Below are 14,859 nucleotides of genomic sequence, written 5' to 3' on the forward strand. Positions count from 1 at the left end.
CAGGCTGGTGGAGGAATGCCTGACATCAAGGTCCTCACGGACTTGGAAAATAGAGTGATCAGCTGGCCGGCAGTGATCTGGAGTGTTCCTGTGCTGACCGTGAGGTCGGTAGTTGTAGTAATTGCAAATTAAACCATTTCTTACTATTATGGGGATCACGTGATGAATCAGCCCTAAGCGCAGGGAATCTTAGGGGCGGAGCTTTTAGCCTTGTCTTGGAACAAGCACATAGCCTCACCAGGAGTCTGTAAAGTTTACTGTTTCTTACAAGAAACCACCTCTGCACTTCAAGTTTATTATAATTGGCGACGAGGATAAATAGCACCAACGCAGAATCTCGCCTTGCGACTGTGAGTATTCTGATTTTGAGGGAAGAAAAGAAGTATACTCACCAGAAATACCACTCTTTAGTAGAATTGACCCATACAACTCATCCGTCAAGGGCTGGAGTCAATATATAGAACAATTAGGTTTCTACTTTGTAGCTAACGAAATAACGGTGGAGGAGAAACAGAAGGCAATTCTCCTAAGTGTCTGTGGGAGCCAAACGTATAACCTGATCCATAGATTGGCAGCTCCGAACATGCCAAATTCCAGATCCTTCACCAAGCTAGTTGACATCGTCAAGGCACATTTTCAGCCTAACCCCTCGGTGGTCAAGCAAAGATTCAAGTTTATCTCTCGAGTAACGGCCCCTGGTGAGTCGATTACAACGTACATCGCGAAGTTAAAACAGGTAATGGAGCGCTGTGACTGCGGTGATACTTTAAATGACATGTTGTGGGATCGTTTAGTTTGCAGCATAAACGATGATGCCATTCAGCGCCGTTTGCTTGCAGAAGTTGAGATAGACCTGAAGCGCGCCACGGAGATAGCGCTAGCAATGGAGAGCGCTGAGAGGGACTCACAGGCTCTGCAGAGTGTGCAACATGGTGCCATTTTGCAGCTAGGGTGGGAACCCCATGGAGGTGGACACAGGAGCATCAGCCACAGTGGTGGGAGTACGCATCTTTAAATACCACAGAGAAGGTACCCACCCAATGAGCTTGGAGAAAACTGCTGCTCAGTTAAAAACCTATACAGGAGAAGCAATACCGGTGAAAGGTATCACCTCTGTACCTGTTTCATACAGACAATGGACAACTCAGCTGCCAATAATGGTTGTAACTGGAGAAGGGCCTAGCCTTCTGGGCCGTGATTGGTTGAAAGAAATCAAACTAAACTGGTCAGAAATTTTTCAGGTCAGGAATTCCAGAGTTGCCGCAAAAATATGACAGAGTATTCCGAGATGAGTTGGGGAAAATCAAAGGTCTGCAAGATAAAAACGTGGACCCTGAAGCAACACCCCGGTTTTTTTAAGGCAAGACTTGTGCCTTACGCTCTGAGAGAAAAGGTAGATCCGGAATTATGTTGTTTGGAGAAGTTAGGAAAAGTACAGCCGGTCCAATTTTCAGAATGGGCAACACCCTTTGTCTCTGTGCTAAAACCAGACCAAACCATTCGCATCCGCAGGGATTATAAATTAAGAGTGAACAAGGCTGCGAAACTGGACAAATGCCCAATCCCAAAGATTGAAGATCTGTACGCTAAACTTGCAGGAGGAAGGTCCTACACTAAACTGGATGTGAGTCATGCGTATCAGCAGCTTGAGCTGGACAACACATCAAGAAGTTATGTCACTATAAACACGCACAAGGGCCTGTACCAATATACACACACACCCTTTGGTGTGTCATCTGCCGGTGTGATTTTCCAAAGAAACATGGAAAGTTTACTACAAGAACTCCTGCCAGTTATAGTGTACCTGGATGACATCCTAACCACAGCATCCACAGAAACAGAATATGTGGCAAACCTGGGAGAGGTTCTGATGAGACTAATAGAGGCTGGCATTCGTTTAAAAGAAAAGTGCACCTTCCAAGCAGAGGAAGTTGTGTATCTGGGTCATCGAGTGGAAGCCCAAGGGTTGCATCCATCAGAGGAGAAAGTCAGGGCAATCAAGGAAGCGCCCTCTCCTACCAACGTCACGGAGTTCAAGTCTTTTTTGACAGTTAACTATTCTTGCCTAATCTTTCTACAGTGTTAGCCCCTTTACACATATTATTGAAGAACAACCACAGATAGTCCTGGAAGGCACAGCAAGAGGAAGTTTTCACTTGGGTCAAGAAGCTTTTACACTTGTCGCGTCTGCTAGTGCACTATGACCAGTCTAAGGAATTGATACTCACTTGTGATGCATCTCCCTATGGAGTGGGAGTGGTATTGTCACACAAGATGGAGGATGGATCTGAAAGACCGATAGGATATGTATCCAGAACCCTTCTTGCAGCCGAGAAAGGTTATCACAGATTGAAAAAGAGGGCTTATCTATCGTATTTGGAGTAAAGAAGTTCCATCAATATTTGCACGGTCGACACTTCCCAATAATGTCAGATCACTAACCACTGTTTGGATTGTTCAGTGAAGATAAAGCAATCCCACCGATGGCTTCTGCTAGAATTCAAAGATGGGCTTTAATTTTGTCAGCATACGAGTATGCTTTTATGCACCGTCCAGGTGTGCATAGCAAATGCAGATGCCCTCAGTCATCTCCCTTTGCCAGATGGTGTTCCACATATTCTAGTACCTCAAGTGGTAGCACGTGCATTGAATTTCCTGGACTCCTCACCATTCTGCGTGAGACAGATAAAGAATTGGACAAATCGGGATCCAATTTTAGCAAGAGCCTGTGAACAGGTATTGCAAGTATGGTCAAATGCACAAGCCTCTGATGAATTGAAACCTTTCTTTGCCCTTAGATCTGAACTGAGTTATCAAGACGGTATCTTGTTATGGGGAGCAAGAGTTGTTATCCCTGTGTGAGGGAGAGAACCATTATTGGAAGATTTCATAGTGCGCATCCTGGTATTTTGAAAATGAAGATGCTCGCATGAAGTTATACCTGGTGGTCAGGTATAGACAGTGATATAGAAAAACTGGTGAAGCACTGTTTCCAGCGCCAGCAACAGCAGAGATTGCCCATTTCAGCTCCGCTGCATCTGTGGGTGCGGCCTTGTTGACCCTGTGTTAGATGACATACAGAGTATGTAGGTCCATTTCTAGGTACTATTTTTCTGGTGATTATCGATGCACATTCCAAATGGATGGACATGTTTGAAATGAGATCATCTACTTTATCTGCAACCATTGAAAAACTGTGCCAGAGTTTCAGTGTTCATGGTTTACCTGAAGTTATTGTGTCAGATAATGTTACTGCTTTCACTAGCATTGAATTCCAAAGACTCGTGAACCTAAATGGGATTAAACATATCAGAACAGCACCGTATCATCCCTCGTCCAATAGCAGAAAGAGCAGTAAAAGTCTTTAAAACAGGCATGGAGAAACTATTAGGGGGAACACTGCAAACATAAATTTCAAGATTTTGGTTCAGCTATCGCACAACTCCTCATTCCACCACTGGTTTAACACCTTTAAAATTGTTAATAAAGCGCCAGCTTCATATAAGATTGAGCTGAGTGTTCACTAATTTAGAGGGGAAAGTGGAGAGAAACCAGGGGAGTCAGAAAGTGAATCATGATGTTCATAGTAATGGTCAAAGGTTTACTGCGGGAGAGAGGTTTTGTATGAAATTTTGCAACCGGACAGAGATGGGTCCCTGGTACAAGCGTCTCTTATACAAGGACCTTTATCTTATCAAGCACAAGTGGACAACAGGATTGCTAGGAAACACGTGGACCATCTCAGAAGTCGAGAAACCCTCCAACAACCAGTTAATCCACCTGAAATCGAAGTCGAGACTTCGACCCCTGAGGTGCCAGATCGACGTAGAACAGACATACCTGATGTCTCTGCTGACGTAAATAATTCTGAACTGCCATTGCCTAGGGATGTCCCTGCTGCTAGAGTTCCTGCTCAAGTCAATTTAATGGAAGAACCTCCAAATTTATAAAGGCATGAACTGTATATAATTGTATATAATATGGGTTAAGACGGTTTTGTAAATAAGAGGGTAAAACAAAATTAAAGGCGGAGGAATGTAGTAATTGTAAGTTAAGCCATTTCTTACTGTTATGGGGATCATAGGGCTGTTTCATCTGTACAGTCACAAGTGTCGGGAATCTTAGGGGTGAAGCTTTTTAGCCTTGGTCTTGGAACAAGCATATAGCCTCACCAGGAGTCTGTAAATAAAGTTTACTGTTTCTTATAAGAAAGCAGCTCTGCATTCCAAGTTTATTACAGGATTCTCAACCAAGTGAGGATCCAGCAGTGCAACATCTCAGACAACCATGCTGTGAGTGAGTTCCCCTGTTCCACAGTCCCCTGCCATGCACTAATTATCTCTCCTTGCATTCGCAGGCACATCTGGGCAGTAGCCGAGGTGGGTCCTTGACCCAGGTCCTCGACTCAAGCCCCGAAGGTGCCTCGGAAGAAGAATCTGATGACACCCTAATTGAAGACTCATCACAGCGCTCACCCACACCCTCCACCAGCGCGGAGACACACACCTCTGTGGGACCTAGTTCCAGAGTAGCCTCGAGGTCACAATCTGGTGAGCACATCACATTGTCTGATCCACAGCAGGCAGAGGCAGGGACTGCCCAGGTTTCTGGCGCTTGGAGGACTGCTGGAGGCCAGAAATCTGCTGAATCTGAGTCAGTTGACGAGCCTCTGGACTCGGTCATACCTCAGTTGCTGGAGCGGCAAAGGCAAGCTCAGGAACATCAGGAAGGGATGTCCGCTGCACTCCTCAGATTGCAAGGCATGATTGGAGAGTCCTTCTGCCTTCAGTCTGAGGTGATAGTGCCAGCATGCCAACACACCGAGCTCAACACTAGTAGGATAGCAGCCGCCATGGAGACATTGGTCCTGCACGGCTGTGTGGGCTCAACTCCATCGCTGATGCTACAGTTGACCTCCAACAGTGTGTGAGAGGGGTGCGGGGCAGCTTGGTCTCACCCCAGCTTCCCCTTTTTCTCAAGGAGTCAGTCAGAGGTCCTCGGGCACCCATAGGGAGGAGGATCAGCAGGTGCACACCCCAGGGCGATCCACCCAGGTGACTCCAGGAGAGTCCAGTCCATCCGAACCCCCCCACCCCTCCTGTGACCCCAGCAGCTCCAGCTCCACAGGCTGAGGAGGGTGACACTGCCACACAGCAGGACCCCGAAAGCAGGCCGGGGCCCTCCAGGTCTCAGCCCTCCAGAGGATGCCTATCAATATCATGACAGCAGCTACCTACCTCCACCACCACTGTGTATGTCCGGGGAGCACCAAGACATAGTGGCAGGGTTAGGAAGGTTAAGAAGATGTAGTTGCACAGCCTGGGCATGGTTATTAATCACTTGTACATATTGTTCACTATTATCAATAAACTCCCAAGAATGTCTCCCTGCCTATGGCTCCTTGTTCTGATGAGCAATGTTTGTCACTCAGATGTGAAACCTTGATTCCTGCACAAGATAAAGGCAGGTGTCTCAGTCCAGGGCCTCTTCCCTGTGCAGTGTGTAACCTTCAGACCAAAGTGATGGTCCAGCTTCACACTCACTGGACACATTACTGATACCTGTACCTCGATGGTGCTGGTCATTGTTGCCAGAATGTTGTGGGCAGGTGTCAGAGTTCCGTCATTTTGTATGCACTCAGCACCTTTAAGGTGGGGCTGGCCCCCCATCGCTTCAGCAACTGTGACTGGTGACGCTGTGCTCCTGAAGGGAACGGGGTGTTGAAGACTAACAAAGGATCAGGTACATTTAGTTTCCTGGCTGCGTCTCCATGACATGACCCTGATCACAGAGCGCAAGCGAGCTGCCCTCAGTCAGACAGGAGTCAGACATTCATAGAGGCAAGTGAGGATCTATGGAGTGTCCTCACTGCATGTCATCATCATCCTCCTGGAATCTAGTGACTGTTAGGGCCTCCGCTGCGTCTCTGTGACATGAGCCTGAGCACTGAGGGTATGTGCGCTGCCAATAGCTACACAGGAGTCAAACATTCACAGATGTAAGGTGAGGATATCAGGACTGTCCTCACTGCATCTTGTCATCATCCTCCATGAAGTTTGTGGCTATGAGGGCCTCCCAAGCACGTCTGCCTCGTCTGGTCAGTGCGATGGCCTCATCAACGGTATCCCCTTTGACGTCCTCCTCATTGGAGGATATGTGAGGCTCCTTCATCTCCTCCTGAGCCATGACCTCCCCCCGGTGCAGTGCCAGGCCGTGGAGTACACAGCAATCGACGATGGTGCACGACACCCTCTGGGGGCTGGATTGCAGTGCTCCAACAGACTTGTTGAGGCACCGGAACCTTATTTTCAAAATGCCTAATGTTTGCTCCACCAAAGTATGGGACGTGGCATGAGCCTCGTTATACCATCACTCTGCTGCAGTCTGAGGCCAGCACATGGGTGTCATCAGCCACGTCCTCTGTAGGTAGCCCTTGTCCCCGAGGAGCCAACCCCGCAGCCTCCCTGGAACCTGGAAGATGTCAGGGATCTGAGACCTGCTAAGGATGTTGGAGTCATGGACATTCCCTGGGAATCATGTGCAGACCTGCAGGATGTGTTTGTGGCGGGCACACACCAGCTGGACATTCAGTGAGTGGAAGCCCTCACAGCTGGCGTAGTTGACTGCTTGTTGCCACAGAGATCTAAGCGCCACGCGAGGGCAGTCGATGGCACCCTGCACCTATGGAAAGCCTGAGATCTGGGCAAATCCCAGTGCTCTTGCATCCTGGCTTTCCTGAGCCCAGTGAAATGCGCAAAGTTCTGTGCCTTCACGAAGATGGCATCCGTGACACCCTGGTTACATTTGTGCGTGGAGGCTTGTGAGATCCTGCACAGATCACCTGTGGAGCCCTGGAAGGAGCCACTGGCATAAAAATTGACAGCCCTGGTCGCTTTCAAGGCCACTGGCAGTGGATGCCCTCAATGTCCCTGTGGCGCCAAATCCTGCAGCAGGTGGCACATGTGACTGACCGGTTCCTGAGACGTGTGCAGTCTTCGATGACACTGGTGCCCAGTCATCAGCAGGAATGACGAGCGCCGTCTATAGACCCTGGGTCTAGCGAGGCACCTACGAGCAATGGCTCTCTGTGGATCTTCAACTGCGTGCACAGCAGGCCCTGCTGCCCCTTCATCTTGAGGGAGGTGCTCTTCCCTTTGCCAAACCAGGTGCCTCTGCCACTCTCTCTTTCTCTTGGTTAAGCCTGAAGGCACCTTCATGCATGCAGGAGAGTCCTGGCCACCACTTGCACGGCTAGTGTATAGTGCACTCATTGGCTGTCTGAAACCCCTCCCACCTCTGCCCCACTCCTCTTGACCGATAGCTTTGCCCACTGGACTACATGCTGTGTTCTCAGCTCAGGCGCAGACATTCTCCTGACCCGCACTGCAAGGCTGCGCTGTTAGCTTGAACTCTAATGGACACTGGCCCAAACCATAATAAAGACGTTGCAAGGGGGCTGTGAGCATCTCCACCAGTGACTGCGTCATGACCACCTTTCGCAAGGGGATTCTACAACTTGCCCAGTTGGCCAATTGCTCTGCTGCCCCCAAAACACACATTAATTTGCAGTCTGTACCCGAGGGGTGAAAGGTTCTGGAGCATTTGGTGGCGCTTTCATGCTTTTACATTGCTCGAGTGGGCAGAAAAGCTTCAGAGGCCCAACTCCAAGTCTGTCAATGGAGCTGCTGCTGAACAGTCTCAGCCACGGAAGAATGTTCACTTTTGACAAGTGTTTCCAAGTGCGTGGCCGCTTCCCTCACCCCCCGCCCACCCCCCCAACCACCCCCACACCCCCAGCATATGCTCGAGTATTTCCTTCAGTCTGTCTGTGCTGCCCTGAATCCCACCAGCCCCATCCCCACCCCGGGTCTGACCTGCACCGGAGCCCTTGCCCTGACACCGCACTGAAAGCCAGCCGGGAAAAAGCCACTTGCCTGTGCCCCCCGCGAACCCGCGGCGCCTCTTCCATGATGTCCTACGGGTGATGCTCACAGGCGCTGTACAAGGTTGTGTGCCCTCACCTCCGAGTTTCCCTCCAAGTTCAGGTTGCCAGTTGCACATCCTATAAAGGCAGTCGTGAAGCACGGTGTTCTGAAGACACGCCAACATGGGTGGTGAATCTGACAGGGAGGGGGGGGGGATGATTCCGGTGAACAGGGCTTTTAATTAGATGCAAATGTATTAAAATGACGTTCCTGATATGCAGTGGCAGGAAACACGGCTTGCCAAGGATGGGTGGAGTGGACCATCGCAAACTGGTTTCACGACAGCGTGAAACCGAATTTTGGACCTCGCCATATTGTCACCCCTCCCACCAACCCCACCCAACACCCACGATGATGCCCGACGTCAATGGGGTGGAAAAATTCTGGCCTATGACTTCACACTTAATCGTGAGCTATGAGGAAATCTACTGGCAATATATGAAAAATATATCCAGTTAATTTAGTCACCATTCTTTTGATCTCACACTATGTTTTCCTTTATTCATCTACAGGATGTGGGCGTTGTTGGCCAGGCCAGCATTTATTGCCCATCCCTAGTTGCCCTCGAGAAGGTGGTGGGGAGCTGCCGTCTTGAACCGCTGTAGTCCCTGTGGTGTAGGGACATCCACAGTGCTGTTAGGGTGGGAGTTCTGGGATTTTGACCCAGCGACAGTGAAGGAACGGCGAAATATTTCCAAGTCAGGATGGCGAGAAGCTTGGAGGGGAGCTTCTACGTGGTGTTGTTCCCATGTACACTGCAACCTCACCTGACAAGCACGGTCCAATGTGCAAAATTCTCTAATCAAATGACAATGAAGCTCTGATTGATCTGACGCTCTCATTTACTTAAGTATTACTCTTTGTAGTCTTGAGCTGGCATGGCTAACAAAATAATTTGTGTTTTTCAATGACATAAAGCTCCTATTTTCCTCAAAGTGCATCATCTGACATACCACGAGCAATACCCTAGGTGATCCGTTTGTAACATGATAAAAAACCATTTGCAATAGATGTCCTAAAATCTCTGGTGCTTCTGAGCTGAAAGTGGAAATTGATTAATTTATAACTCCAATCGGGAATTCTGTAGAAGCTTCTTTACCTCGACGGTGGTTATAAAGTGCAACTTGCTGGCACAAGGAATAGTTGAGGCAAGCAGCAGTAGTCACACAGAGGAAAAAAGAAGAATAGAAGAATTTGCTGACGGGTTTAGACGATGGAGGCCGGGGTTTTGTTGGGCCAACAGGTCGGAGAACCAGCAGGGAGCCCTGGTCAGTTCTGTGGGGAGGCCAGCAGAAGCAAGTGCCCTTCAGGCACTTTATCAGCCACCATCGGGCCGTCCCCAAGATTGATGGCCCTGGTGGTGGAAGTCCCGCCTGCCAAGAGCTGCTGGCCAATCAGAGGCTGGCAACTCCTCACACCGCCAGCGGGAGTGGTGGCTGCTGGCAGCACTGCATCCACCAGAGGTCAAGGGTTATGGAGAGACAAGGGCGCCAGGTGTGTGAAGACAGAGTGGGGTTTGTTGGGTGGGGGGAGGGGGGGGTCTCAGAAGAGCCAGGCATTGGGGTCAGAGGAAAGGGCAGGAGAGTGACTTTCAGTGGCCATACTCCTGCCCGATGTCGTGTCCCTTGATTGGGCACTGAGCGTTCGATAGCAAGGGACCCTCACCCAGGAGACTAGTGGCAAACCAGACTGTGCAGCCTTCCGAGGGTGCCGGAAACCCGTGTGGCCTCTGTTTAATCCTGGACCACCGCTAAATTGTGGTGGGCTCAGGGATAATGGGTGTCAATTCGCTCAATAATGAGCCTAATTTACATTGTGCCGGCAGTGGCCAAGAATCCCATGTCAGTCCCTTCCACCCCCTGACTTAATCAGAGGAGTTTTCCTCACCGCTGGGAGACTGATGCAGGGCTTCCTAGCATGATGGGCTATATAAAATACAGTCCGAAGTGTGGGAGGATGCACATGTGGAGCATAAACACAGGCATGGATCTGTTGGGCCAAATGGCCTATTTCTGTTCTACAAATGTTTTTTAACAATGAGATTTTCAATTTACAAAATTTCCTAACCACATGCCAATTAAACTCTGATTGACCTCAGCGATCATGCTTAAAGATGATCAGGATTGTCTAAACTGTAACTGCTGCAAAGATTATTTCAACTATTCAGAACAATTAACCTCTGCAGCTCTACATGTGCACACACTTATACTTCTGCAGTGTTTAATGGTATAATGCTCCTGTCCACATGTCCACTGACCTACAACGTGCAGTACCGTGGAATATAAACTCATTTAAGATATAAAAATGAAACTGCCATGAGTCACGTTTTGCTATCTATAAATTTTGAGGCAAATTTTAAAGAAAAGTATTTAAAAAGAAAGAGAAGGGAAATTAACGGTTATGTATAATGGTACAGATTTTGCGGTCAGTGGCAAACTTATGGTGTTCAGCATTCATTACATTTACATTCCCCCCGCACCACCCACACCCCCCCCCCAGACCTTCTGTAGGCTCTTCCATTGTGGCTTGTGGTTATTGGAGAGCGAAACCAGTGCCGCACGCTCCACAGGGGAACAGAGGCCTGTGTGAAAAGGTAAGCAACAGTGTTCCCCCGAAGCCAATCAGATTGAAGAACCCTTACTGAGGTATGCAGAACCTAAACAGCAAGTGAGAGTTGAAATATTTGATTCAATGTCAAGTCAGTTACAGAAAGAAAAATAAAGAATCCAAAAAATGGGATTGAGAGAGAGAGAGACAGACAGAGAGAGAGAGAGAGAGAGAGAGAGCGGAAAAAGAGACAGAAAGTTAAAATAAATTATTCTCCTTATTTTTGAAAATCTCCAACAATAACTAAAATACTAAGGAATGAGAATCCACACTTGTAAAGGTTAATTTTCAGTGCTACAGTCCATAATTAAGGCTGGAATTTGGCTGGCGTTGGCACACCGTTGATGTCGGACATCATGGCAAGCCAGTGGGGGTGGGGGGTGGGGGAGGAACAATATGACGAGAAGGCCAAAAATCAATTCCATGCCACCGTGAAACCCATTTGCGATCGTCCGCTCCACCCATCAATGGCGGATTGCGTTTCCCACCGCCAGACATCAGGAACCTAATTTCAATACTTTAGCATTTCATTATAAGCCCTGCTCACCAGAATCATCCCCCCCTCCCCCTCCACGTTGGATCATCCGGGCAGCGCGCTGACATGTTTCACAACTGTACATACGCGATGTGCGCCTGGCGAGCTGCACTTGGCTCAGGACTTTGAAGTTTGTTTGCTCACCCTAGTTCAGGCAGCACTCATGGCCATCAGCATCAGGCTTCGCAGGCAGCATCACATCACTTTTAGAGGGGCTAACAGATAGGTCTCTATCTACCAGACCAGCCATAAGGCAGGAGAGGCTTTTCAACCGCCGCAGGGCTAGGGCTTGCTTGGGGAAGGAGGGGAATGGCCTCAGGCAAGGGAAGAGGCTGCAGAGTGAGGGGAAGGGGGGCTATCCCGGGGTGTGGGTGGGGGCACATGTTGATCTGTGCAAGTGGCCTAAAGATCATGAGGGCTGAGGAAGCAAATCTCCAGAGGAGATGAGGCCAGATGGTGATGTGAGGATGTGCGTGAGAGAGTGAGTGGTGATGTCCCTTGAGCTGGCAGTGAGTGAGATGCCAGTGAATGTGTGATGGGCTTGTGAGTGTGTGAGTTTAGAGTGATCAGTGATCAGATGGTTGCCTTACCCTGGTGGTACGGATGAGATTCATCTATTTTCTGCACTGGATGGCCGAACTCTTGTGTGCAGCATTGGCACTGACCACCATTGCAACTGCTTCCCAAGCCGGAGTGGTGAGACTGATGGGCCTCCTGTGGCTAGAACAGGGGTAGAGGACATTGCCGCGGGCTCCTTGGCGTCCAGGAGGTGTTTCAGCGCTGTGTCATTGAGGGGGGGTGGGTGTGGTGGAGGCTGCGCTCTCTTTGGGGGCCATGTCTTCACCGGAGCAGTACTGGGCCGCAAGCACGGAGAAGTGTGCACGCCGCAATAGTTTAAATATGGTGCCCTGTGTGAGGAAGTGGTGAGGTAATGGTGTGGTGGGCAAATTGGAGGCCGTGTGTCAGCAAGACAGCTCGTCCCCCGTGGCTGCATAATTAATGAGGAATGGGATGATACGGCGTGAAAACCCGTCATTGAGGCCAGTGGGTAAAACGGCTTTTTGCCTGTCCGCTACCACACTTCTGTGCAAATCTGGAATGATCCCACCCTAAGACTTATCACATGTTTTAAAAAGAATCATTTACACTTATATAGGCAAGCCCTAACGATTTGGGCACATCTAGTGGGTACCTAGTGGGTAAGCGCTGCAATTTCACACCCTTCACATATTTGAATGTCCAGTCTCCCAGAGAGAAACTGTTAGGGTGAAGCTTCTGGAGAAACCAGGCGATACAGACAGCAACTTTCTGAATTCTGTGTTTAACGGCACATGTACAGATTCCAGAAGTTGCTGTCTGATTTACTCCTTAATAACAGTGAGTGCTGTTAGCCTCATCATTATTCTTACTGCAGGTTTCAGGTCAATGAAACATTCCCAGCAACAGAATTCAGAACATTTGTAGTCTCAAACTGAGCTTATTACCCTTATTATAAACAAAGCAGGACCTCTAATAGGTCTGAACATCTACCAACGAGAACCATAGGAATTCAATAACTCAGGCACATTGCTCCTTATAACCTTAAAAGGGGTCGTACTTATAAACTAGCATATTCTCTAATTCACAACGAGCGGTGCCTTGGGACATGTAAACTTGATAATGTTGCATCTCAGGCATGTCTGTCACACACCAAGTGATGCATTTTACCTTTAATAGTTTTGTATCTGTAAAGAAGTCCCATTGTTGCATACAGTCTGAAATTTCCAAGCAGTTACAACCGGCCTCTGATTAATCTCCACGCTTTATATGTATCTACAATTGCCTATTAGCAAGAAGGTACAGTAACAAGAAGGAACATGCCAGGTTAGCAGGTGAGCACCATACGCTGCTGAGCCCAATCTACCTCTATGAGCTACAGGTGAGATAAGCTAGTTATATTCAATTAACTTAGCATGTCTTTACCTCTAAGTAATACGCCAGTCAAATGAAGCACATATTATTGGTGGGGGTGGGGGAGGGGCAAGTAAAATATTAATATTTTGCTTTGCTTGAAGGTGATATAAACCTGACGTCAGGTCTTTATCGGCAAAGGAACATTCAACTTCCCGGCATCAGCACTAGGCATTAGCCTTTTAATGCAAACTCAATAAAAACCTTTGTTATAGAAACATAAAAGAATAAGTTACCTCGATTAAAATGATTTCAGTTACCTTCTCTGAAGACTTGGTGTTTTCTGTAGTTTGGAAAGTGGGCGGAGAGGTGCTGAATTTGAAAGAGCCAGATTGTTTGTAGATAGTGTTCTTCTTCTTGATTAGATCAAAAGGTCTAACTCCCAGAGATACAGAATCCATTACATTCATGAATGTAGATGATGCATCGTCACATGAACCAATGATTGCCTTTGCTACATCACCAGTCTCATGTCGATCAAGAGTACCTGCCAGAGTGAAGAACATAATATAAAAACGAGGCATTTTCACACAGACAGCTCTTGCTCACTTTCTTTCTACTGTAAATTGATGTAGGAGCATTTTTTGGGGGCTAACAGGCAGACAACGTCTATAAGCTATGAACACTCAATAACAAAAATGCCTATAATATTTTAAAAATCACCAATAAGCGAACAATCCTCTTCTCACATTATGCCAGAAGCTTATGCCATTGTGCATGTTAAGTGGGAGATTTTGAGACATTTCCTAGCAGCCAGTACAGTTCAGGAATATGGGCTATAATGTCGCAGCTCTATCTCTGCTACAGTGTGCACTACTGTGAGGATCTGCACTGGGAAATTTCCCATTAATCGAAACCTAATTTCAAGTAGAATGTAATAGCTGTTACATTGTTGTCTGGCTAAATAAGATTCTAATTCCTTTTCTTTTCTCATCTATCCACAGAAGACGCACCAGACCCCATTTCTGACTAACAGAATAGATTTATAAGCTGCCCCTATTCTTCAGGCTACAGCACACTTTCTGGACAGCAACTTCTGGATGTCATGTTATTCCATGCATGTGTGGGCTCCTGAAGCTACAGTCAGCATTCAGTGGAGTAATGACACTGAAGACTGACAGTTTCGCTGCCATTACCACTGCAAAATCCAGGTCATAATCTTCTCTTTTGTTAAGTCCAGTAACCATTGATTTGTCCTGGAGCAAAGTAGAAATGCATTAATTTGATTGCAATGGTACATGATTTCCTCATTAAAGTCCTTCACAAGGTTTGTGGAAACCCAAAAAATAGGACCACTACTTCCTTGCTGGAATTGATCATGGCAGGAATTTTGAGTTCCTTGTTGAGGCAAATTATAAGGAGCTCTGTCCCCGCAAGCTTCAATGTTGTCTGTGTCCTGGTAAATATCACCATTTCCCAACATCAACATCCTTCACCTTGATGAGTACAAACATAAAAAGGGAATTATTGGTGCACCAAAGGGATGTTATCACCAACTTCTTAATGGTCAGCCTAAGAATGCTAGTACTGGAACCCTGGGAACAATCAGATGATGAGACAATAATGGACATCATTGTTGGACACAATGTGTAGCTTTGTTGGATGTGCATCATTGGTGGATTTAAGGAGATAACTTACATGAGGTAGAGTTGGAAAGAAAATGCTGGCAGCGTTATTGCTCAATAAACATCTCCTAAGACACACTCCTAAATCTAATAAAATTTTAATGCTCCAATTTATAGTGATGCTCCACTTCAGCGTTATATTCTTCTGCCACCCCAC

The 14,859-nt window shown here is 47.6% G+C and overlaps 1 protein-coding gene across 1 annotated transcript in view; it reads right to left on the minus strand.

The window, feature by feature from the left end:
* Positions 1–14,859, minus strand: part of LOC144668154 (WD repeat-containing protein 72-like) — a 168,211-nt gene that overhangs the window by 70,375 nt on the left and 82,977 nt on the right. Inside the window, exon 13 of the mRNA XM_078529908.1 lies at positions 13,338–13,564. Coding sequence (XP_078386034.1) covers positions 13,338–13,564 — 227 coding nt within the window. The remainder of the gene's footprint in view (positions 1–13,337; positions 13,565–14,859) is intronic.

Source organism: Cetorhinus maximus, chromosome 26, assembly GCF_964194155.1.
Source record: "Cetorhinus maximus chromosome 26, sCetMax3.hap1.1, whole genome shotgun sequence".
NCBI classification, from domain to species: Eukaryota; Metazoa; Chordata; class Chondrichthyes; order Lamniformes; family Cetorhinidae; genus Cetorhinus; species Cetorhinus maximus.